This window comes from Thalia democratica, chromosome 7, assembly GCF_965202585.1.
Source record: "Thalia democratica chromosome 7, ktThaDemo2.hap1.1, whole genome shotgun sequence".
In the NCBI taxonomy this organism is placed as follows: Eukaryota; Metazoa; Chordata; class Thaliacea; order Salpida; family Salpidae; genus Thalia; species Thalia democratica.
This window is the reverse complement of record NC_139171.1, coordinates 34,087,517-34,113,675: the sequence shown is the minus strand read 5'-3', so window position 1 is coordinate 34,113,675 and position 26,159 is coordinate 34,087,517. Positions and strand designations below refer to the sequence as shown.

The 26,159-nt window shown below is 26.9% G+C and overlaps 1 protein-coding gene across 1 annotated transcript; it reads left to right on the top strand.

Annotated features, from left to right (window-relative positions):
• The first annotated feature begins 1,553 nt into the window (after positions 1 to 1,553).
• LOC145840159 (E3 ubiquitin-protein ligase HACE1-like) lies at positions 1,554 to 25,674 on the top strand. Its single transcript, XM_082947309.1, has 22 exons — positions 1,554 to 1,676; positions 2,788 to 2,842; positions 6,783 to 6,872; positions 6,929 to 7,033; positions 7,114 to 7,204; positions 7,942 to 8,058; positions 8,177 to 8,356; positions 8,513 to 8,641; positions 14,457 to 14,582; positions 15,887 to 15,947; positions 16,649 to 16,780; positions 19,256 to 19,370; positions 20,130 to 20,214; positions 20,413 to 20,562; positions 21,058 to 21,165; positions 22,200 to 22,348; positions 22,816 to 22,997; positions 23,303 to 23,397; positions 23,619 to 23,724; positions 24,068 to 24,192; positions 24,582 to 24,763; positions 25,403 to 25,674. The coding sequence occupies exons 1-22, from the start codon at positions 1,601 to 1,603 to the stop codon at positions 25,503 to 25,505; spliced, it is 2,562 nt and encodes an 853-aa protein (XP_082803435.1). The 5' UTR covers positions 1,554 to 1,600; the 3' UTR covers positions 25,506 to 25,674.
• The last annotated feature ends 485 nt before the right edge of the window (positions 25,675 to 26,159 follow it).

Here is a 26,159-nt window from a genome sequence, read left to right as displayed (position 1 = left end):
CCAAGTTATAATTTTTTTAGGACTAACTAGTATTAATTCGGTCCAGAGTTATAACATATATAGAATTATGAATACTTAATTAAATTTAACATAAAATTTCATACTTGAAAACCTTGGTAATTAATGTATTGATTCAAATTTCTGAAATACCTGATCAATAAGCATCTAACCGGATCCAAATCTTTTTAAAATTAGCTTCCATTCGGATCCAGATCTTTGTCTAAAATTAATATTTAGCCGGATCTGGATAATATGTTTGAAATGGAACCCGGATCTAAAAAAGGATCCAGCTGAATCCAAAAGATCACTAACTTGAAATGATCCGGCCCGCTGAGGACTATATTTTTCTGGATCCGGCCCGTCAACTATTTACGTTGCCCACCCCTAATATACAACCTTTCTTTAATTATTAAGAAGAAAATAAACATGAGGTGTAAAAAGTCTGCGCCAGAGGCAAATTTTCTTTTTAAAGGATTTAAAAAGAACTCAGGGTGACTCAGGGCAGTTTAAGGTCACTTGGGCAGTGTTTAGTTACTCAAGAAAATTTTGTTGACTAAAAGAGTGGCAACGTTGTAGAAGGACTCATGTGTTAAAAAACTCAATTAGAGAAATTCAAACAAGTTTTATCATTAAAAGTTTTTTTTTTCTTATAAACTCAGGCTAATTTTTTCTTGATTAACCTAAACAGGTATCTTCCTTTCAGATCCAAACTTTAAGTTCATAGTTTTTTTTTGAGTAGTAATGGACAGATGAAGTCTATCATTGTACTATATAGAGACTTCTTCTTTTGTGATTGTTTTTATCATGATGTTTAAGTGGTCTGTTTAAAAACAGATGTTTGACATCAACAATTTTTGAATATTTTGAATGTGCTAACTTTTTAGTTTAGTAATTTTCTATGTTAAGTAAAAAAAATACTAAATAAAAAAAAATATATATATCTAATAATTTATTAATTGCATTTTACACCTCTTGCAGCTGTATGTTTATATAAAAATAAAAGCATTTTATTTTATTAATGTTGTACTCAAAATATTAAGCTATACTTATAGTGTGAAAAATGAAATTAAAATGAATATTATTAATTTTACTTTAAATATTAATTAATTAATTTTTTTGCAACTATAAATTACAACTAACAGAGTAAATTTTAAAGTCTTAAAAAGTAACAAGTGTGAAGGTTGTAGCTCAGAGTCACAGACAAATATATATATTTTTAAGAAACACAAAGATTCAATTAATTTAATTTGTGTACTTAACCGATTTTGTTAAGTGTAACGACTTTTAAAGGTTTCTGATAAATATAAATAAAACTTTTGTGCCTTACCATTCTAGAAAATATTCTTGTTGTAACAGAACACATGTTTGTTGTTATTCTATTAACATTATTATTACTTTATGCCCTTTAATTAGTTTATTTTTAAACAATTAAAATAATTTGACACTTTGTTACTGTTTTTCAGACAAGTGACTGGTGATTTTTCTCATAAGATAAATTTTTTAGTTTTTATCTGGTTTTAAAAGTCAAGTATTAATTTTTATAATTGTTTTAGCTAAAAAATAAAACATAAAAACTTTGTAAGTTAGAAATCAGTGGGCTATGTGGAGCCCAAAACAAAAACTTTATGACCTTACTAGATCATTAAGAAAAGCAAGAACAGTGTCATTACCAGAAGGTAGTTTTATTTTAAAATTCAAAATTAAAAGGATTTTTTTAGTTCTTATCGCGCAATGTTTTGAATCTTATTTATAATGAAGTTGTTTATTATAACTGTTCTAAGCTATTATGACGAACACATAGTATGCTAAAAACGGGGTTTAAGCAGCCCAGCCATTGACTATAAAAAATAGTTAAGCTGAATAAAAATCAAACTAAAAATTAAATATTTAGATAGAACTTGATCTTTGTTTCAAAATTTATTTTGTTACTTTTTTGCTTCAAGTATTTCAGAAGTGATTTAAGTTGAAATACAACAAGTTTTTTTTTAACATTGTAAAAATGAATAAAAATTTTTAAAGTTTTCATAATAAATTAGTTTGCAGAAAGTTACAGAAAAATTTGTAAAATACTTATTACAAAAATATTTTTATTATTTTTCTTAAAAATGGTGTTCTGTATATCAAAAAACAAGACAAATTTTTTTTAAGTAAAAACTTAAGACTTTATTTAAAAAAAAAAAAATTCAGAAAAATAAAGAAACATGCATCAAAGTATCACTTTCATAAACCAAAAAAGTATTTATATACCCATAGATTGGAAACTTTGTAATTTTGTATTTAGATACATCGTCATGTGTGCTAAGAAATAAAAAAGATATGCCAACAATATTCAACTCTTAAAAATACCTTATATTGCCCCAAAATTATCTATGAATTTTCAGAAAGAATACAGTTTTTTATATAAGAAATAAACAACTTTTTCTTTTAAATATTCAAAAATGTTTGCTTTTTTTATTAACACTAAGCCGAAGAAAATTAAAAAAGCTTAAAAAAAGCATCTGTATAAAAGCTTTTAAGTTGTTTTTTAACAGTTGCTGTAGGCCTTAACTCTGACAAAATTTTTAGGATTTTTCGTGTTTTTTTTAACTTTATAACAGCAAAAATTTTCTACATTTAACCTGACGTAACTTTTAGTATACTTAAAGCAGTGTAGAACTAAACCCAGCTCTAAACAACTAAATAAAACTATTCTTTAATTTTTTAGTCACTAAAACAGTCAATACGCTTGCCACACTGTGGAACAGTATTTGGTTATTTTTTTAAATAATTTTTCTTAATATATTTTAGACAATGATGCTGCTGTCAAAGTTTTACTTCCAATGATATTCCAAAATATGCACAGGTTAGTTTTAAATATGTTGAAGCTAAAAAAAACTATACTAAACATGTTTTGATATGGTTAATACATAAAAGTATGTAAAATATTATTTTTCATTATACACAAATAAGTAAATTTAGGATTTTTATGATATGATATCAACTGCTTAATCTGCAAATTTTTTTTAAAGATACTAACGAAAATTAGTTTAAAGTATTTTAAATGTATATTTTTGTTAACAGTTTTTTATTTTTCATACTTTTTTATGTTGTCTTACACTTGACTTATATTTATATTCAAAAAAGTAAACTCTTATGTTTTATTGAATTTGATTGATACTGTTTATATCAGTTGTATTTTTTTATGACACAAGTTTGTACAAATGTAGTTATTTAAATTTTAAATATGCAGTTTAGATAACTTTTCTACCAAATCTTAACTTAAGTTTAAGATTTTGGTCCTTGTTTTAGGCCAGGGGTCGGCAAACTGCGGCCCGCGGGCCAATTGCGGCCCGCAAAGGGTAAATCTGCGGCCCGCGAGAACGTTATTTTTTTGAATGGAATGCGGCCCGCGAAAGAAAATTTTGTGGCCCGCGAGCATGTAAATGTGGCCAGCTGAGCAAAAATATGTTTCAAGTTAAATTTTTTTTGGTAACTCGATTTAATTTGATTAGTTTGGTTTTAAGTCTTTGTATAACATTTAAAAATAATTTGAAGAAATTACTGCTTTAGTTTAATAATGTGAAAAAGACAAATTAGCATTTTAACAGCATATTTTTCTGAGTTTCATAATAACTTCTTTTTTACAACAGCAAGTAATTATCTGAAAAAAGAGTGTAAAGAGTGCTTGAACTTAATAAGTTAGTTATATAATATCTGTTTATTAAATAAACTAAATGCAAGTGTTTTCCATTTTGTACAAAAGTAATTCACAGTAATTAACTAAAGTGTCATTTCTTTATAGCTTAGATATTCTTTTTCACTGTTTTTTATACCTAAGTTTCTTTTATAGATTTTTTAATTTGTAAATGTTATATTTTAATGTAAAAATATTTAAAATAACATAGTAATAAGAAATAAGGTTTTTTTAATTTTTCTTTTGACACATTTTAATTTTTTAGAAGTTTTCTTTGCACTTAATTTAATTTATATGCACACCAACTTAAAAAGATGCTCATATTTTAAACCACTTTTTATTTAATACTTTTGTTAGTCTAAGTTTAGTTTATGCATAATTATCTAACATTGTTGTTTCTACATGTATCATCTAAATTTGTACAGACACATTTAAAACAGTATATATGATATAAATTAATATAGTTTTTGTTAGGTATACATTTTCATTTTTCAAACATTGTTTTTGTAAAACTAAGTTAACTTTTATGCCTTGCATATCAATACACACATTTGCTGATTTTTAGAGCTACCTAATTAATATAAACTAGACTTAGGGATGGTAAATTTATCAAGGTTGTACACTGTTAATCAAAATAGTTCAAATTCAAGCTAATAAACAACTAAATAATGACACACACTTAGACTCTCGCTATTTGTAGACTCCAAATCTCAAGCCAACTAAGTCATTTTATAAGTTTTTGGCTAGAACTGTTTTTTGTATACAAAAATATCAGAAATGTTTTTGTTGACTTAGGCTGGCTTTTTGCTTGAAAGAGTGGCAAATTAAACTTATGATGTATGTTTTGCTCAATCCACAGTGTTAGTTTGAGTTATAATATATGTTAAATTTTAAGTCTTGCAGCTGATATAATTCAATATATTATTTATATTATTGTATACATTTAAGTGTGAACAATCAGTGTTGCCAAAAAAACTTGAATCCCGGAAAAGCTTTGAACTTGAAAATTAATGCTTAAAAGTTCTGGAAAAAACCTTGAATTTGAGATTTTTTGAATAAACCTGGAATTTTAAACAATTTTTCAATGTAAAGTAATGAAATTTCGATTTGACACAAAAAATTTAGCAAATAAACATTTCTTTATTAAAAAATATACTAAAGTAGCTTAACAGTGTTTTTTAATATTGATATATTCTTAAACACACATTATAAACTTTAATTAAACTTTATACTAAAATAAATTGAAATTCTAAAGGAATTGTACTTCTAAAACCTTTGTATTGGTGCATTACAGCTTTACTTATAAAATTTCACCGATTGTTGTGCTTCGTGTTGGAACTAAACCAAGAAATTCTACTAAAATGTCAAAGTTAGTATAAACATCTCTAATAAAAATTCTCAGATGAGCAATAGTTTTTCTATCAGTGTTCTCTTGTTAACATATTGATTAAAGTCTTAATTTGATTTATGCGACTTTATAACCTTAATGCATTTCCTAAATACGACCTTTTGTTGTCATTAAAGAAATAAACAAAAGTTTTTCATTTCTACCAACATAAATTCTTTAAAAAAGTTTTCAATTATAAACGGTATCTCATTTTAAATAATAAATTTTGCTACTTTATAACTTTCCTAAACAATTTTTTCTGATAATTCTGTAGTTACTAAAGATATTCTTGTGCTTTGTTGGAACTGATTTTGGTGATTTGTTTTTTTATCGTTTCTCGCAATAACTCCTAACTAACTTTTTTTATTTTTTTTTGTAGCTCATCTTATATTTTGCAATTAATATTTTTAAATGCAATATTCTTATTGCAGATAAGGAATTGCTATAATGCTTAATAAAAAAACAAGTTTTTCTATTTCGTTAATGACTAAATAAAGTTTAATACTTTTGCTAAAATTGTTTAAGAAACTTAATTGTCCATTCCAGCTGACTTGTAAGTTTTTTTGGCATGTAATTTATTTACTGTTAATAATTTTCGTTATTTCTTTATGCTGTGAACTTTGTTTTAACTGGGTTGCTACACAAACAGGCTATTTTAAAAGCTTAAAAACTTGAGTTTGTGTGAAACTTTTATTTCAAATACTTTAAAGAAATCTTTTAATTTCCAGAATAGTTTTTATGATTGTAGTGTAGTTTACTAATTGTAGTTTTTTCTTGTTTTCTTACTTTTTGTGTACTTTTTGATGATGATGATATTTTTACTAGGTATTTAAGCTTAATTAACAACGATTTATTAGTTTTTTCAACTTTTAATAAACTTAGGCTGGTTTGATACAACTCAGACATTTTTGCTTTTTAAGTGGCAACTATGTAAAAGACTAGTTACTAATAAGATATTTTATTTAAGTATTCGAGAATTAATTATGTTAAAGAATTTGTTTTAGCTTTCTGGAATACAAACAGGTATTAATTTTATTAAGTTAACTAATTATTAAATTTTTTAATGAATGTAAACTATTTAACACGCAAAAACATTTTTTTGAAGTAAATATTCTTAGAAATATGAAAAATGGGGTTAATAGTATAACAAATATATAAAAGTAACCCATAAATTGTCTTTCAAATTTGTTTTTTATAAAGAGTTAGGTTGTTAGTAAAGTTACAAAAGTATCAAGTTTAACTTATTAATGCTTATGAAAGTACATAGTTATTAACACTTAAGTATATTAGTCAATGTAAATTTTATTCTAGTAAATGTTTATTTAAATTAGCATTTTATGTAGTCATTTATAATGATAAGGTGAATAAAAGTAAAACTTTTCTATAATGTGACTAAAAATAAAACCAAAAGATTATTCAAATGTCACTAAAACTAAAACTTCGGCCCGCGAGGACTTCGTAAACTTGAAATTTGGCCCGCGATCACCAACTGCCTGCCGACCCCTGTTTTAGGCTAAGTAAATTAGTCTAAATTTTTATCTGTTGGTACCAAATAAGGGGAACTTATATATGTTTTATAAAAACATTTTTTTTAAATTTATTTAAAAGTATCTCACATCTAGCTTTTTTTTTTCAGTTATAACTTTAAATCAAATTTTCAAATGGTTAATTAAATGAGGATTTAAAAAAATAATTGTTTTAACAAATTTTGCATACACACAGGTCTTTGAATGAACTCCTTGAGAACTCAACGTTCAACATCAACCACAAGTTTGGCAATGTACAAAGGACGATCTTGCACATTGCTGCAAAGTAAGCTGCTTTTAATCACTACAATTTCATTTATCTTTTACACAAAACTCATTCAGCACAGGGTTTTCCGAGTCGTTGACGGTGCTGCTGAAAAGAGGCGCTGATCCGAACATTCAAGACATTGCAGGCCACACTCCTTTGCACATTTCTTCACGCAACGGGTAAGTGTTTAATTTCTCAGACTGTTTTGTGGTAGTTTAAAAAATAAAGAACGTTTAAACACAAATTTGAACCTTTGAAGATTCAAATCTTGCGTGGAAAGGTTGCTGGAGTACGGAGCAGATCCAAATATATCAGGTACGGACGGTGGAACTGTGCTTCACTGGGCTTCAGTCAGTTTGGTGTTTATGAACAATTCAGACATGTTTAAGTAGTTAGAGTTAACATAGATATAAATATGAACAGTTAAAAGTTTATGTTGTTATACTTTTACAAGGGAAGTATGCAATGGTGTCTTTTATTATTTTTATTTTTAATCATACTTAATTAACTTTTGTAAAACTTTTTTAGAGACATATTTTACTTGAAATATCCTTCAGTAAATATGTTGTTTAAAGTTTAGTTTTAACAAAAGAAGACGTTTATGAATATAAAAAAAAGATTATAATTCAAATCATGTATTTTATGTAAAAGTGTTTAAATATTTTGATATATAAAACAGTTAATAAATTATATGTTTTTCAAGTATTTGCTTATAGTATTTTTATACAAAATAAGACTTTTTATTATAGTAATTATTGTATCTATTATATTTATCAGTTCTTGATGTTTTTAAATCGATTTTGTTGGTGTATTTTTACATTCATTTAATGAAAGCAGAGTACTTTCACTTAGATACCTGTTGGTTAACTTGTAATACAAAATTTAAGAATCTCTAAATAATTAGATATGTTTCTAAAATTAAAACTTGAAAAACATTTTTTAAGTACTAAAACAATTTATATTTAAAGTAGTTTTAACTTAAATTTAAAGTAGTAAATAGTTATAATATTTTCCAAGATAAACTAAATAAACAAGTACATATTAATTGTTTCAAAATAGTTAATATGTAAATGAGCACTGTTTCAAGGTAAACGGAAGATCTGAAATTCTCAGCTTGGTTCTGTTTCACATAAAAGACGTCAATAAAACTGACACTCACGGTAACACAGCGTTGCACTCTGCAGCTAGAAACGGCCACATTAAAGTTTTTTTTTTTGCTTTTACATTTACACTTCATCAAACTATTACGTCAGTTTAACAATCAAGCTCACTGTAGTTTAAACTTTCAGTAGTCTATCTAAAAACAATTAATTGTTTTATAGTCAATGGAAGCGCTGATAGCAGCAGGTTCGGACATAAACAAGCTGAACGACAACCTCCAAACGCCGCTGCACACAGCCTGCTCAACTGGCCAGAGGAGCTCCATTGAGCTCTTGTTGAGCAGAAGCCCGAAGATATCGCGCGACAAGGACGGGTTGACTCCGCTCGCTCTTAGCTTGAAGGTTGGTCAGTGATGGTGCAAGGGTGAAGTTTGTGGTTTCAAGATAAACTAATATAACTTGTAAAACGTTTTTTTTTTTGAACTAAATTATGATCAACTTTTAATGCACTAGACAGTCAAAATGTTTACAGTTTCAACAGTTGTTATGAAATTATAGGGTGGTTATGGAGTCGCCGTGTCGTTGATATTTTCTGATCTGGTCAGTCGAAATAGAGATAATGTTTATAAAGTGGTGTCAAGTTTTGTTGACCTTGCAGTAAACAGACAGGATTTTGAACTGAAAAGAGTATGTTTTTTGTGTAATATTTTTTTTATTCAAAAGATTTATAGTTTTTTAAACACAAAAAGATTATACTTGAATGATAAAAGATGTAAAGTAATACTTTAATTTAAGAAAAACATTTTATGTTTAATATCCTTGTTTCTTTTGAAACAAAAAAAAAAAGAAATTAAGAAAATTTAAACTTAGTATTAAAGAGAAGGGGTTAGATAAATTTCACCTTTGGGTAAAAGATATAGTTCTAAGATTATTGTTTATTTATAGATCAAAACAGCTCACTAACAATAGTGACTTTTTCCAATTCTCTTTTTACAGCTAAAAATAACTATAACTGTATAATAAATTTTAAGCTTTCAATAATAAAGTTTACATTTTTTTTAATTTTTTGCTATCTCGTAATCGGGTAGGTGTCAGAAAAGCACAGCGTCACTTTAGCACGGGGTGACACTTTAGCACGGTGTGACACTTTAGCACGGAGTGTCACTTTAGCACGGTTTCACTTTAGCACGGGGTGATACTTTAACACGGAGTGTAACTTTATCACTGATTGATTCTTTTGCACAAAATGATTCTTAAGCACGTAGTGACACTTAAGCGCCATCGATAGTTTTAAGTAACTTAATCAAATACGTGTACAGTTTGTATTTAATAAAACGTTTAAAAATTAATTTATATAACCAGCATGCTGTTAATTATGCAATTTAGGCACTTTGAAGTGTGATTTCAAGAAAGAGTGTGTCTTCCAAAATTATTTTTAATAAAAATATTATTTAAGTAAGATGTAAATTGTAAGACAAAGTTTGGCAGTCTTTTCGAACTATATTTAGAAAAATCATTTGTAGGTAGCAAAACGTTAGAAAACATCTTTAGTGGCCTGTATTTTTTAAGAAAAACTATACTTAATAACAAAAATAAGTACTGAAAAACAAGAAGTTGGTAAATCAAATGGTAACTAGTTTTAAAAATCCTTAATTATATAAATGTACTTATACTGTATTCTTTTTTACTTCTGTTGATAATATAGTAATACTTTACTTACATTTTATTTAATTACTTTGCTCAGCTGACATGTTTAAAATAACTTTATTTATGTAAAATAATAATAAAAAATTTATGCATAGCACTAAATTTTATTATAAAAACGAACACAAACGAAATTTACAAATATATACATTTAATCTATATCAAAATTGTATTGAATACCGCGTAGGTATTCAAGTATATTATTATTTTCATTAAAACTTGACACCAGATAAAACAGACGCTCATCTGCTTGTCTGAACCTTATTCTTTTGGGATCTGGTTTTATCCCTGCCAGAAGGTGTTCTAGTCCCATATCCCGAGAAATCTGAGTCGTTTTCAGAATATTTATAAAACTCCACAGATTTGGATGGTTTCCATTTAATACTGCGTACAAAGCTCGATGCGCTGCTTCAGCAATATTGTTCGTTCGATCACTTTTTGTAAGTACTCGTTCGTACTGACTCCACAAAGGAATTGGAAACAATGGCTCACCTCTAGCACCTTTAAGTTTAATTTTTTTTAACCTTACTTTAACCTTTAACCTTACTAAGCTTACTTTTAAACTTGGTTATCTTTTAACTTGGTTTACTTTAAAAGTACAAAAACTCATAATCTAAATAAAATAAAAACTCTATATCTAAAGGATATTGACTGGTATAAGCTAAAACTTACACTAAAATGTAATTTAATTATATGAAAATACAAAATAATAAACACTTTATCAAAATATAAGCTCTACGTCTAAAGGATATTGACTGGTATAAGTTAAAGCCTATACTAAAATAAAATTTTGTTTTGTAAAAACAATAAAAATCATGCACTTTTTGGAAATAAAGCTGTTAGTCCAAAAGGTATTGATACTAATTTAAACAAATTGAAATCCGTACTAAAATGAACTTTACTTACATTGCAGCTCTTTTCAATGACTTTTCTTTTGGTAATGAGCCTTTGATTGATAGTGGAATTCCATTTATTGCCGAACTCACAAGTCCTTTTGGACTTGCACTAGGAACTAGTACTAAAGTTTAAAATAACATTTACGTAACAAACAAAACATACATTTTTAAACCTATACTAGCTTGTTCAAAACATAAACAAACAAAACATAAACTCTTTTACACTTTCTTTAAACACAAGAACTTGTATTGTTACTTTTACTTTCACAGCTTAAACGTATAAGTAAACTATGTGTTTAAATAAAAGAAACATTTATTTTGAACTAATCACTAATACTTATAATAATGTTAATGTTGAACTGCTAACTTCATGAACTAAGTGTTAAAATTAATCCTATAATAAACAAGCCTTATACTTTCTATTATGTTCAAAACATTTTAAATTTTTTAACTATAAAGACTAAAAACGAAAAAAGCTAAATCAAATATAAGGATATGAGAAACACAATGTCTAAATCTATAGTATTATTAACAAAATGGTTTACAACTAATTATAACTTATTTAATAAAAAAATTGCAGAATACTAACATGCTTTAGTTTTTAATTTATTCTTTAATACTTGAGGCGGTGGAACTCATTCAAACTATAAAATAAACACACCAAGGATGAACTTTTAAAACATTATGCTAAAACTTAAATGTTTTTAAACTTTGTGTGTGCTCAAAGTAATATAAATAAAAACATTTTCAAACTTAAAATTTAAAAAAACTGACACTTACCAAAATATGTTAATGCTATAAATAATGCATTAAATTTCGTTGAAATCTTAGATTAATCTAAAGTTTATTTAGTTTTAATAACTCTTTACGTCTGTGATGTAACTTAAGCAAGAAAATAAATTGTACAAAAGAACTAAAATTGAAACATTTAACAAAATAATTTAAGTGGTTTCTTATTTTATTTTTCGAGTCCACAGTCAGACTTGTCAAAGTTTCTTTATTATATTTTACCTTTAAATGACTTTTAAATAGTTATTAATTTAGAAAGTAGAATGATCAAATTAAGTTTGTTTACTTATATTTATGTTGTTAAATTTTTTAGACCTTACATTTAAATTGTGTTCAAATTTTTTTTTAATAAAAAGCTTAAAATAAATAAATACTGCAACGGCTTTGCGTCGATTAGCGGGGAAAATTACTTTTCTTTTTATTGGGTTCATTTTATTGTACTGTTTTGGCAGTAACTTGTTGCCGTTGTTATGAGCTCATTTTGGCTGTGCTTTTGCACAGTTAAGCCATTATTATCTTGCTCAGTTGTTCAAGAATTTAGTTTAAACGAAAATTTTGTGTTCTGTTTCTTTGATTCGGTATTTCGATTAGTTGGCATTCATGTTCTTTAGTTTTTTATCATCTTTATGTTTCGCAGTTTATTAATTGTAAATACACCATTTCCTTGACTCGATTTTATTACAACTAGTCTAAATTTAAATAGTTAACTGTTTTTTAAATCCTTTTTAATAAACAATAGTTCGTTTAGCACCTATAAAATATTAAGTTAATAGTAAAAGTTTAATTCGGATTTAATACATCGACTTTATTAACATGTCAAGTTAATTTAAAAGTAACTTAAGAAACTATCTACGACCTATCTTATAATAACGTGTTAAGTCAGTTAAACGCTAAACCCGCATGTATAAAAGTAACAATATCGGCAGATGGTAAAATGCAAACATGAGTACAAACACTTTTGAAACAATCGGCTTAAAATAATCAAATAAAAATTTTACTCATCAAACTTCAAATTGTACTATTTCTTAAAATTTAAAAGAATAGAAAACCTAAATAGACAGAGAAAATTGTAAAATAGTTTTATTTACTTTTGTTGCAGTCTATATATAAATTTTACACATTTACACTTTTATTTAACGTATTTACTAATATACTAGTATTTATTAGTTGCTAGGTACTTTTGTTGCTAGGTTTAAACAAGTAGTTTTACGTTTAAAATAGTAAAATAGATAGTAAATATTTAAATACGTTAGTTAAAATATCTTAATAAAATGATTTGATAGATTTCTTAAAATTATTTTTGTATTGTTATTATTAAGTTGAGGTTTGCCATAGAGTAACTAGTGTAATTCTATATTAAATACAAAGTTTTAGTTGAAGCTTTAACTTGAAAGATATTAAAAGCTTGTAGTATTATGTTGCATAGTTTATTTTTATATTTTTCAACATAACATATAAGCATAAACAAATGTGTCATTCCATGCTAAAATGACGCCGTGCGAAAGTGTTACTCCGTGCTAAAGTGACGCCGTGCTAAAGTGTCATCCCGTGCTAAAGTGTCACCCCGTGCTTAAGTGACGCCGTGCTAAAGTGTCACCCCGTGCTAAAGTGTCACCCCGTGCTTAAGTGACGCCGTGCTAAAGTGTCACCCCGTGCTAAAGTGTCACACCGTGCTAAAGTGACACCGTGCTAAAGTGTCACCCCGTGCTAAAGTGACACTCCGTGCTTAAGTGACGCCGTGCTAAAGTGTCACCCCGTGCTAAAGTGTCACACCGTGCTAAAGTGTCACACCGTGCTAAAGTGTCACACCGTGCTAAAGTGTCACCCCGTGCTAAAGTGTCACACCGTGCTAAAGTGTCATCCCGTGCTAAAGTGTCACACCGTGCTAAAGTGTCACCCGTGCTTTTCTGACCCGTTCCCCTCGTAATCTGCTACTTATTTTATGTTTCATTCTTTGTAAATTTTTCAAAAAAGTTTTGTCGCCAGCAATTACCTTTTAAATTTAATTTGGCCCACAAAGAACTTTTTCAGTGAATCTTGCCCTTTTTTTTAAAGGCTGTTTATGCTATAGTGGGTTATTATTTACTATTTTGAGCAGAGTAAATATTCTTTGTATTCCAGATCTAATGACTAAAAATCAAATCGTTTGTAACGTTGTAGTTTACACTTAATAAGATTATTTTTAATGATTCGAATGTTCATTTTAAAGGGCCCGGAATTTAGTTTTGATCAAAAAATTTGAATTTTCGCTCATAACTAAAAAAATACTGATGCAAAGTTATTAATGATAGTATGAACTTATAACAAAAAGCTGGTAATGCTGACAGTAACTGACCAATCTTATACTTTGTATTGCTATTTAGTTTTTTTTTTATAAAAATATCTGACGTATCTTTTAAAAAAGTAGCCTTAGTAGTAGTACTAAATATCTACAACTGTTTCTATTCAATAGATTATCCATACTAAGAATAGGTAGAATACGTAGAATTTTGATTATTTCTTGTAGGTGTAAACTATATATCTCACAAATAATTGTGTAATGCTCACTTTATTATGATGAAAGTAAGCGCAAAATCTACAATAAAAACACAACCCTTAAACTGCTATTAAAAGTAAATTATGCAATATTGATTAAGTTAATTGTAGTCCAAAACAATAAAGCTATATAGTTTCTTAATTTAATTTTTTATACATATGTTTAGCAGCGTTTAAAGCGTCTTCTAGCTGATAGTTATTACAATATTATCTTATAGAAAATTAGGAAACTTGTTTTATGGTTAGAAGTTTTGTTAAAAGTTTCTGTTAAAAGTGATTGGTACACTTCTAAAAGTTTTAAGGTTAAAAAACATTCTTATTTAGTATATATTATAAAAAAGTTACTTTTAACATTTTACTTTATTTTATTTATTACTGGATTAACAAATGTGTAAAATTATATTCCAATTTAAAAAGTATATATAATTTACTTTTTTTAGTTACGGTACTAATATCTATATGAGTATTTTAAATACTGCCGTAATTTTAAAAAGTTGTTTTAATTAACATAAGATACTGCAACAAATACTTTTTTACATATAATTTGCTTCATAACTCATAATAATTTTTTTTTACAGATTTTAGACTGTTTGAAATCTCTCGAAGACAAACTGATCATAGATATGATCGCTGAAAAATTGTGCAAGTGTGTTTGTGACATCAGTTTACAGCTTTTAAGTGTTTCTAGCTGCATAAGTTCGCTTGTAAGTTTATTCAATTAAATTGTATAAGTTTAGCAATACAAATTGAGAAAAAAAAGAGAACCTACTATAACCGTTTTAATAATCAATATTAAAGTTTTTTTGTTGATTATAACTAAAGTGCAAAAATAGTAACAATTATTATAGTATGTATTTCACTGTGGTTTTAGACAGCCAATATTTAGATTGTCTGTATAAGAAACGAGTGTGAAGTTAGCTTGAATAAATTTTAAAAAAATGTCCAAACTTTGGATCTAATTATTTTTCTTATCTTAAATGCTAATTAAAAACTTTCTTTTATTCTAGAGAACGGTCCTTTGTCTAAAAACTATAAAAATATCTTTTGGATTGGGGTTTCGTTTTTTGAGTGGGGCCCCTTAGATAAAATTGGGTTTTTAATAATTTTTATTTATTTTATGAGTTTGAGTTAAAAAAATAATTAATAATAATTTTTATTTCTAAACCTTCTTAATAATATGTGTATAAACGGCTATAGTCTTTTATTTTTTACTATTTGTTACTATTTTGTACAATTTGACCCTAATTGGGTTATTTTATGAATTATGAACTCAAACTCATGAAATTAAAAAATTCATAAAAAAACCCAATTAAGGCCAAAGTGTAGAAAATATTGACAGTTACTAAAAAAAAAATTATAGCCGTTTATACACATACTATTAAGAAGGTTTAGAAAAAAAAATTAATATTAATTATTTTTTTGACTCAAACTCATAAAATAAATAAAAATTATTAAAAACCCAATTTTATCTAAGGGGCCCCACTCAAAAAACGAAAACCTAATCCAAAAGATATTTTTTTAGTTTTTAGACAAAGGACCGTTCTCTAGAATAAAAGAAAGTTTTTAATTAGCTATTAAGATAAGGAAAATAATTAGATCCAAAGTTTAGACATTTTTTTTTATTCAAGCTAACTTCACACTCGTGTATAAATTACACACTTTTTCCCCGTTTTTTCAAAACAGTTTAATTTTAAAAATTTTCATTGGACAACATCTAAAACAGTTTTGTTTCGTATTTTTATTAAAAAACAGTAAAATAGACAGAAAATAATATAAAACAGGGTTTCCTAAATTCATCTTATAAATATCGCCTTGGCTGAAACTAAAAAAAAAAAAACAATCATCCCTTACTAGTTAGTTAAGTTACCCATTTACTTTTTCGCCGCATTACAAGTTGAAGCCCCCTGATGGTTAAAATCGCTTAAAATTTAGGCTATTGCCCAATTTAGAAAACCATGATTTGAAATAGTTGACCCAATTTAGATTTATTTATATGTATTTTTTTCAGAACTGTAAGCTTACGAAAGGTATGGGAATTCTGAAAGGATATTTAGATTTCAACCAATCAGGTATTCCGAATTATATCGCTTTTCTAATAATCCTTTGTCTTATGTTTATATTTGTTGATTAATTTAATGTTTAACAATATTTAAAATAAGTTAATAGCATGAAAATTCAAGATTTTATTTTTACTTAAACTCTTATGGTTATGTTTTAATTCATTATGTATAACAATAAATAAAACTTATTTTCAATAAGCAAACATCAGAAAAAATAAGTATTTGTTTTCCTTTTTTTTTTTATATTTGTAAATATTTACAAACAAAAACGGCCATTTAATTTCTCAAGCAAAAGTAAATAAAAAGCCTAGTTGTAACAAATAGCATTAAGTACTTTAGTAAAATTTATTAAAAAATTCATTTTCTTTTGATGAAAAATTTAAATTTTAAGTACGAGTATATTTCTAAAAAAATTCTACTAATATATTTGCATATTTTTAATAAATATAAAGTATAAAGTAGTCATTTTATGCAATTATTTAAGAGAACTAAAGTATGTAAGAAAGTAATAAATTTTTCAGATATTTAGACTAGAAGTAAAAAAAAAACATTATATATTCTATTTGTAAACAGTCTTTTTTAAAACAATTAACATTCCTATTTAATAGATTTTATTTCAGTTGATGTAATAAGTAAAATAAATTATAAGCTTAAACTTTAAAAGTTAGAGTTGAATGTTTTCCAAATAATTCATAAAATCTATTTTACAGATACAACGGAAAGACCAGATGTCTATCCATCGCTGAGTTGCCTGAAAAACTTTTCCCTGTTGTGGGTTTCTGTTGACAACTGGTTTAACTTGCTGCTACCTGAACTACAACATAATGAAGAAAATAATCAAGGTAATTTTTTTTTAGAAGTTACTATAGTTAGCTTACTTTTTATACATAAAACAGTTTTTGTTGTAGGTAACATGTTAGATAAATCAATTCATAAAAAGTATACATATGTAGCTTTACTTAGATTTAACTTGTAGTAAACATATTGTCGAAAAACATCATACAAATACAAACAAATATATTTTTTGTATCTATATAAAAAAACGACAAAGTTACACTACATTAAAAAACAAACTGTTTATTTTTGAATCGCAAATAATTATATATTTTAATAATAAACTAGTTTTGCAAAATTACTCCATAACAGTTTTAGTTTGCATCCAATGCTTTTATTTACATTAAACAGATTTCTTTAACTTTTTAGAAGAATAGTTGATTATGAAAGTATATCAAATTAAATAAAGACAAATAAAAATATAATAAGCAAACAGTAGTAAAACTTGGTTTATATCTTATACTCATTTCAAATTATTTTTTGTAGCAGTTTTTATACTTTTTATTTCAAAAAATTGTAAACGTATTGTGAGCTGAAAAAATATTGTATTTTATTTTACATAATTTATGAGTAAATAAAAATAGGTTTAAATTGATTATTAGCCGTTTTTATCTTAAAAGTTTTCAACCTCAAGTATAAAGTTTTAAATTTTTGTGTTTGTACTTATTCAAATCAGCTTATACTAAAATTCAATGATATCAAACACTTAGTTATTTTCTTTATAGTACTACCTTTGATTTAAAGAATCATGAAAAAATAGTTAATAAACAATAAATATTATCATAGTTTTTATTCACTTTTAAAATAGACAAGTAAATGCTATTTTAGGTTTCTTCTCATTATATATCATAAGGATTTCATGTAGGAATTTTGTGAAAAAATAGTTAATATAGTTGACTTTTAAATATTCAAATAAACTCAACATATTTTTTTATTTTTTTATCGAAAGGATTATAAACTGTAAACTAAACTAAAAAACTAAAAACTTTTTATAAATTTTTGTAATAGATATTCTTTATTTTATACCTTATCTACAATTTTGAGGTATGATAAACTATAAAAAAAAATTAAAGTTTCAAGATGGTAGTCGCTAAGCAAATTATAGTATATTTTTTAAAACCCAGCTAGATTATTTTGTTTTTTTTTTCTAATCTAAAAAAAAGCTATACGTAGTTTTTCAATTGGTATAAGTCAGTGAATATACAAACTTTTCCCAATAACTCGAATAAGTATATTTTAGTAATTATGAAGTTGTTTTAGGTTATATATTTAATTTTGGTTAAATAAAACATAGTTAATGACTGAGGATTTTTAAGTATTTCTTATATAATGGAATGTGATGTTTTTTTTTGTTTATCTTAAAGTATCATTTAATTTTAAAAAGTACAAAGCATCCAAAGTATTTCTTAGTTTATTTTACTTGTTGCTAAAAAACTAACATAGCAGATTATGGAGTAATTTTGCAAAACTAGCTTATTATTAAAAATATACATAATTAATTGTCATTCAAAAAAAAACAGTTTATTTTTTAAATGTAGTATAACTTTGTCGTTTTTTAGATAGATTAAAAAACATATAATTATATGTTAATTTGTATTTGTATGATGTTTTTTGACAATATGTTTACTATAAATTAAACCTAATTAAAGCTACATCTGTTTTTGTTAAATATTTGTCGAGTTCTTTTCATCGACATAAAATACTTTGTTACTAGTTTAAAATATAAAACGAACAACAGTAATTGTTCCAAACGAATTTAATTACAACAAAATGACTTAATAAAATAATTATGCAATAAAATTAAGTTTTTGTTTAAAAAAGCTCAAGCATGTTTAGCTTAATAAAATTGCTACTAAATTTATAAAATCAAATCTTTTACTTACATAGTAAAATAAAAATTATATTAATTTGAATAATTAAAATTAATTACTAATTATTCTACTTAAAATATTATTTCCGTACAATTTAAAATTTCCTAAATACTTATAAATGGTAGATATTTACTATTTTTTATTATATTGATAAGGGTGTCAAACACATAGTTTTTTGAATTCATCAAAACTAATGTATTATCATAAACAGATATATATTAAAAAATTAAAATGTATTAAAATAAATAGATTAAGTTAACAGATATATTGTTTGTTTATCTAAACTATACAATATTAGAGCTGACAATTCTTTGCATAACAAGCTTTGTGATTGTATTGTTTAACACAATTAATCACCAATATTTACAAAAATTTATACCAATGAGTCATCAGCATGTTTGTGTGAATGTTGTAGGTTACACGTCTAACAATTGTATTTGAATTTTAACATTGACTTCATTGCTTTGTAAGTTTTTTTTAATGTGTAAATTAGAATTCTTCAATATTTGGTTAATACAAACAACAATTTTCAAGTTTTAAATATTTATAGTGATAACTTTGGTTAGAATAAAAATAACTATTGATTGTACAATCTGCTGAAAATATTGCCAGATGAACCGGGTTTATTGCCAGTTATGAGCGAAAGACTGTCGATTTTGGTGTCAGTCATGAACTCGACTTCAGCGCTTGCCGGCTTGAGGCGACCATCAAGTCAACAAGATCACAGGTGTGTTTGTATATTTTTGTCTGCAGTTTTCTAGAAGCTAGTGTAAGTCAACAGTTTCAATGTAAAAAGAGTTGGTGTGTTTTGTAGGTGCGGGCATGAAATTAAAAGTCACGCCAGAAAAAAGATAAAAATAAATCCCTACTGATTCATATTTGTTTCTTTTTTTGTAATTTTTATACAAGTTGTAATTTTTAGTTTTACTTTTTTGTAAAATATTTTTTATAGTAAAATCTTTTAGTTTTGCGTATTTATATAATGTTGTAAAATTAAAGTTAGTTGTATTTCAGCAAAACACGTATGATATTTTAAAACTAATATTTTAAAAGTTAACCAAATAATAATAAATAATTTATGATAATAAATATTATTCAAAAAACTTTTTATTTATTTGTATGTTTAGCTGTTATATTGTGAATCGAATTTAAAATAGGGTTTTGAAATTACTAACTTTTTATTAGTTTTAATTATTTTTATGAACATATTATTTTAACTTTTAATTATGTTACTATGTTTATGTATAAAATTACGTACTATATATAGTATACAATTGAAACACTTATCATAAATAATGAATTAGTTAATGAGATAATAGTTTATAGTTCATTTCTATAATAATTTTCAAAATTATAACCATATTCATAATCCAAAGCCAAATGTTTGTATTGTAATGAATGTATGTCTATTTTACTTCATATGCATTCTTCTGTATGTTTATATATAAATTTTAATTTTGTCATTAACTTTATACATATTTTCCAGCGAGCTTGATTTTGAAAAGTTTATGAAAAAGCACGAACTAGTTATGAACAAAATAATAACTCGACAACCTGATATAATATTCAGCGTGAGTTTTAATCATTTTTTTTATGTTACTACTGTTTCTATTTGTTTGTATACAAATTTAGATAATTATGTGGTGCTTGTTTAGTATTTTACAGTCCATTGTTTAAAACATTTAGTTGTTGTATAATCCTTGTGTTGATTTCGTTCAGTCTAAATATTAAAAAATTTAATTTTAAAACTGATACTTTTTAACATTCAGTACTTTTGCTTTTTGTTGGACAACCAGCTTCTAATGGAGCCGTTTCTTCCTCTTATAAAAGCCCAGGAATTTGAGAAACGGTACAAATGGTTTTATGACCACCTCAAAGCCACTGCCAGCATTGACCACAATAACATTGTACCTTTACAGGTTTGTACAATTATGAAAAAAAAATGTTATATGTTTTTTGTTAAATAAACTTATATATAGTTTTTTGTTATTATAGTTTTAGCTTATATATAATTTTTTTGTTAAGTGTTTTAAAACATAAATTATGTGTAATGATGGTATTACTAGAAAAAATGATTTTGTTAATTATTTTTAAAGTAAATATATATATAAATTTTAAAGTTTTATATATATTTTTTTTTTTTTTTTAGACCTACCTTAGTTTTAATTCGCCCTCTATAAGAATATTGTTAAATGATTTCAATTAGTTTTGTGCTAATAAAAGTTTTAAACTTTTTTGCAAAGATGCAACCAAATCTCCATGAAAATTTTACATTAAAAAACTTGAAAACCTATTTTCTTCCTAACTAAAACAAATTTTTTTTTTCAATTTTTTCATTATCAAAAACTGTAACTTAAACCACTTATAAACATGCATACCGACAAATGTTATAATAAAAGTTAATTCGTTTTCAGGTGAACAGGCAAGATGTGTTCACGGACAGCTGCAAGGCAGTTGAAAATGTCGACATTCGCAAGTTGAGGAGAGGCTTCAGCGTTCAGTTCACCAATGAGGAAGGCATGGTATGTTTGTTAGTGAATAAACAGAAATTGTATGCATTTACGAGCGGAATACTGAGTTATAGAGCAAAAAATATTAAGTTAATCATTTGCATAATGCTAAGTTACTTGAACTTTTCAAAAGTCGTAGGAGTAAAAACTTTTGCCTAAATTTAAAACTAAGAAAATAAGTTGATAGTATGTTCAAAATTTCTGTTCTTTAGTCTAGCATTGTCTGCACCAGTTAATTAATTTATGTATAAAAGTAATAAATTAAACTCAATAATATAAAAAGTTTTAGCATTATCATTTTTTGTTTAAGTTTCTAAAACTTTTTTTTTAATTGTTATTAAGAAAACATGATGTTCTGAAAGTTGCTTTTGCTATATTTTTCAGCCAGTATTTATTTTGGCCATCATCAACAAAGTTGAGATGTTTTATGCAATCGATAATAAACAATGAACTTTACCGCAAGATCAACAACAACAGCATCCGAGACAATCCTACGACCGGTTTCGTCCTTATTAGGACTCATCAGGCAGGAATAGTCTCGAGAAACCGCTATTGTGATCTTAAACAAGCTTAATCATTTTTTTCAACTTTACCCACAAACGGTCGCTTCAGTACTTTGTACTTAAGCCCGCTTGTTTAAGATCACAATAGCGGTTTCTCGAGACTATTCCTGCCTGATGAGTCCTAATAAGGACGAAACCGGTCGTAGGATTGTCTCGGATGCTGTTGTTGTTGATCTTGCGGTAAAGTTCATTGTTTACTATATTTTTCAGAAATTTTTATCTTAAATTATTATTTAGTGGTCAGTATTTTTGAAATATTATTTAAACAAATAAAACTTTATGTGATTACGAGTTTTAGCTATCTAAACCATGTAAAAGTATAATTATAGAAGTTTAAAATTCACAAAAATGAATACATGTTTTTTGTAATTTATAACTGTGGTCTATGTCTCTGTAATTTAGACCATGACAATAGAATCACAATACAATAAAAACAATACCCCAAAACGTATTGTGACGTAATAAGTGATGCATTTTACACAGGGGGAAGGAGTGATGCGGGAGTGGTTCAATGTCCTGCTGGCCGAAATCGTCAACCCGGAGTACGGTCTGTTCTCGCAATCGGCCGACGGCTGCACTTTCCAACCCAACTCCCAATCGTCCATCAACCCCGATCATCTCAACTACTTCAGGTTGGTTCACATCGCTTTATTTTGTTTTGTTCAAAATGAACTAATTACCGAGGTTTTGTTGACAGGTTCGGAATGTAAAACGATGTTTTGCCGTGTAGGGCTTTTTAGTCATTTTTTTTGTTTTATTCAAACAGTATTTTGTTTGAATAAGATTCAAGTTATAACTGAAGAGTCATACAAGGCAAACTATTGAAGTATTAGAATTTGTAAATGAAATCATAAAGATCTGTTTCATTATACCTGTATAAGTTGAGAACTTCAATTTATATTTTAGAACAAAAATACGGTGTTAAATTCAGTAACAAGAGCACCGAAACTAGTTTAAAAAACTTTCACTAGTTTAAAAAACTCCGTAAGACTGACTATTTCATCGTGGCGAAACGCGTCGCAAAAATTTACCGGAAGCTGTTTTTATTATATTTTTTGTACAACCCTCCTGTTGCCTCACAAAAATCCACGATGCCCAGGTTCGCGGGTCAAATACTCGGTCTGGCGATGTTCTACCGGCAGCTGGTGGACGTGCACTTCACCAGGTCCTTCTACAAGCACCTGCTGGGCGTCAAGGTGAACTACGACGACGTGGCGAGCATAGACGAGGAGTACGCGAAAAACCTGCAGTGGATCCTCGACAACGACATCACCGGCATGGGTGAGCTCTCGCGTGTGTGAAAGAAGTTTTTTTCTTCGAAATTCTAAAAAATGTGATTTTCAGGGATGCCGACCTGTTTTGAGAATTTAAAAAGTGTTTTCTACAACTGTAAATAAAAGCTAGGCGCCTATTTTTATTTAAACTAAATTCGTTGTTAAAAAAATATTCTAGCGATCGATTCTTTGTAAAGAATGTCTAAAAAGTTAAAGATAGTGTATAAGTTTCAAATGATTTTTTAAGTATAAACAAATATTTACAACGACTCATACGTTGCTTTGAAAATAACAACATTTTTTTTCCAACAGGTCTTGGTCTGACGTTTCAGGTTGAAACGGATGTTTTTGGCGCGATGAGGGAAATCGAACTTCTACCGAACGGTTCTAAAATTTCAGTTACCCAGGTAAAAAATTAATTGTGTTGAAATATATGTTCTATACAGCTCATTGCACCTGTTTAAGTTTACTGTGGTTGAATATCTATAAAGAAGTGTAAGCTAATATAAAAAACTTGAACAATTAAATGAATACCGTGAAATAATCACTGACAGAAATGTAACTGTTTTTAAAAAGTATCAAGATGTTTTAAAGTTTACTCACAACTGCTATTGACTGCAATATGCAGAGCAACAAGGATGAATACGTGCAGCTTGTAACCGAGCTGAGAATGACCGGAGCCATCAGGACTCAAATCGATTATTTCCTGACCGGTTTCTACGAAGTCGTGCCAGGTTGCTAACTAGTCCGAATTTTTTAATAGAATTATTTTCTTTGTAAAACTAGTTTTGAAATTGGTACAACATGTACAGAAAAACAGTTATTTTATGTAACTATGAGTATGGAATTTGATATAAACTAAGAATAAATAGCAGGAAAGTTTATGATAAAAAATTTTAGAAGAAAATTTATTCAAATAACCAGAACGCTTCAGTGCACTTCTTAGAGTTTATTGTTAAAGTTTCGATTTAACTTATTTTGTAAAATATATTTTTTATAACTTTTCACTTTAGCGCTTGACTAAAAATACTCTGCTTACCCAAAAGCGCACAAGAAATCAAGTTATTATTTTTTCAGCGAAATACTTGCAACTGTTCACTGAAACCGAACTGGACTTCATACTGACCGGTTCCACGGACATCAGTGTGGACTACTGGATGTCCATCACCCAATATTACGACAACTTCGACCTCGATCACCCGGTGAGTTTGGTTACAAAACAAAAAAGTACATCTAGATTATAATTAACATATTTAGAAAAAAGGTCTTTATAAAATGTAAGTTTATAAATTTCTGTAAATTTAAATTAAATAAGAATAAGTCTCCATAAGTAAAATAAATATTTTGTTTTTATTTTAAAAAACTATGAAAACAAAAATAAACTTTCTGCCATTTTAGTCTAAAATTTTTGTGTTTAATTTAGAAAACAGGTTGCTATAAAACCTAGAAAAAACTGGAAATTGAAAAATTATGAAATAATTTTGAAAAAAAAACATTTAATTTTGGACAAAAGTCACAAAAAACACGAAAGAATTTTTTCAACAATACTTGGCAACCCTGAAAAAATATAATTATACTATTACCCAATCAGACGGTGGTGATGTTCTGGGAAGCGGTGCGGAGGATGACCAACGTCAACAGGAGCCAGCTCCTCCACTTTTGCACGGGGAGGTCCCGGATGCCTCCCTCCCTCTTCCAGTACCACCACTTCAAGTTCGCGTTGACGCCGTGCGCCAGCAAGGATCCCGCCCGACTCCCCACCGCCAGCACGTGGTTAGAATATTTGCCAGTTCCGATTCACTGTAGAGTTTTTTGTTTCAAAAAAGTTGTTTTTGAAACTGGGATTTAGTTTGCGTCCTAATCTTAAATTTTGTTTGTATTCCTTATTTTAGCTGAAGAGTTTTTTTTTAAATAGGGACTGAAATATCTGACACAAAAAAAAAGTGTTACTGATTTGTAAAAGCCCAAGTAACACTGCAAACTAAAAATTTGCTTATTCTTGACCATACCTAAATATTGATAGTGAAGATTTAAAATTAAATTAACTTTCAGTGAGTGTATTAATGCTATTTGTTTAAATTTTCTTATATCATTTTGACTTTATTTAAATATTTCAATTTTGTCACATAGACAACTTAAAAAAATTGGTTTGATATAAAACAATGACATAGGTAAAGTTTAATTTTTACAACAATTAGTAAGGATAATGAAGAAAAATAAACGACATATTAATTGTATTTTTTTATCTTCTATTTACGATTTTATTGTGTTTCTTTGCAAATCTATTTGTAGCTAATTTTATTAGCTACAATACTTTACAAAAGTTTGAATATGGAGCTTTTTTGTATTTTTACACATGAAATGTTTTGCTGCTGAAGGCTGTAACGAAACAAATAAGTTTTTGTTTTCCAGTTTGAACATGTTGAAGTTGCCACCGTACAAGAACACTGATGAAATGTTTGAAAAACTGATGATTGTGGCAGAGAATGGAAAATTAGGATATTCTTTCACTTAACCAAGGCTTGTTCCTCAATTCTTTTACTCATTATAAGTTATTATTGTTTAAGCACTATAGATAGTTTTTAACCTTACAAAGTTTTATTGTTTTTTTATTAAAAAGTTTATTTAAAATGTTAATTTTTAATAAAAAGTTTATTTTGTTTTTATTAAAATTACACTGTGTCAACATTATGCTAAAGTTGTTCTTACTTGTATTATTATTTTTTACTTGACTACAAGTTAATGCCTTTTTTAGAGATATTAATAATTTTTTATTACACCTGAATATTCTTGTTGTGTCTTTCGTGTTTTCCAAGTGTATTAGCTTTATATCAAAACACGCAGTTTTTTTATGCACGTTTTTTCTAGTTTATTTTAAAATGTTTATTTTCTAACATTCCAAGTATTACTGATTTATTGCAGTAAAATATCTTAAACAATCTTCAGCTGAAAGAGATAAATATTTTTGTTGTTTACTGTTCTAATTTACAAATTAATCAAAAGTTTTATTTATTTATTTTGGTAATCAAATTAACCTTTAAAGAAGAATAAAAAAGTATTCATGAGTAATTTAATTTGTTTAAGAGCACTGAAGCTAACTTAACTGAAATATTTACATGCTTCAGAGACCACTTTTAAACTTTATACTATTTTTAATTTTTAAACCAGG

Bases quoted from the DNA above. Each gene is read 5' to 3' on its own strand.
- LOC145840159 (XM_082947309.1), top strand. From the start codon at position 1,601: ATGTGGAGCCCAAAACAAAAACTTTATGACCTTACTAGATCATTAAGA. The intron at 15,948-16,648 runs GTATTCCGAATT...TCTATTTTACAG, and splicing joins TTTAGATTTCAACCAATCAG to ATACAACGGAAAGACCAGAT. The intron at 20,563-21,057 runs GTTTGTACAATT...ATTCGTTTTCAG, and splicing joins ATAACATTGTACCTTTACAG to GTGAACAGGCAAGATGTGTT.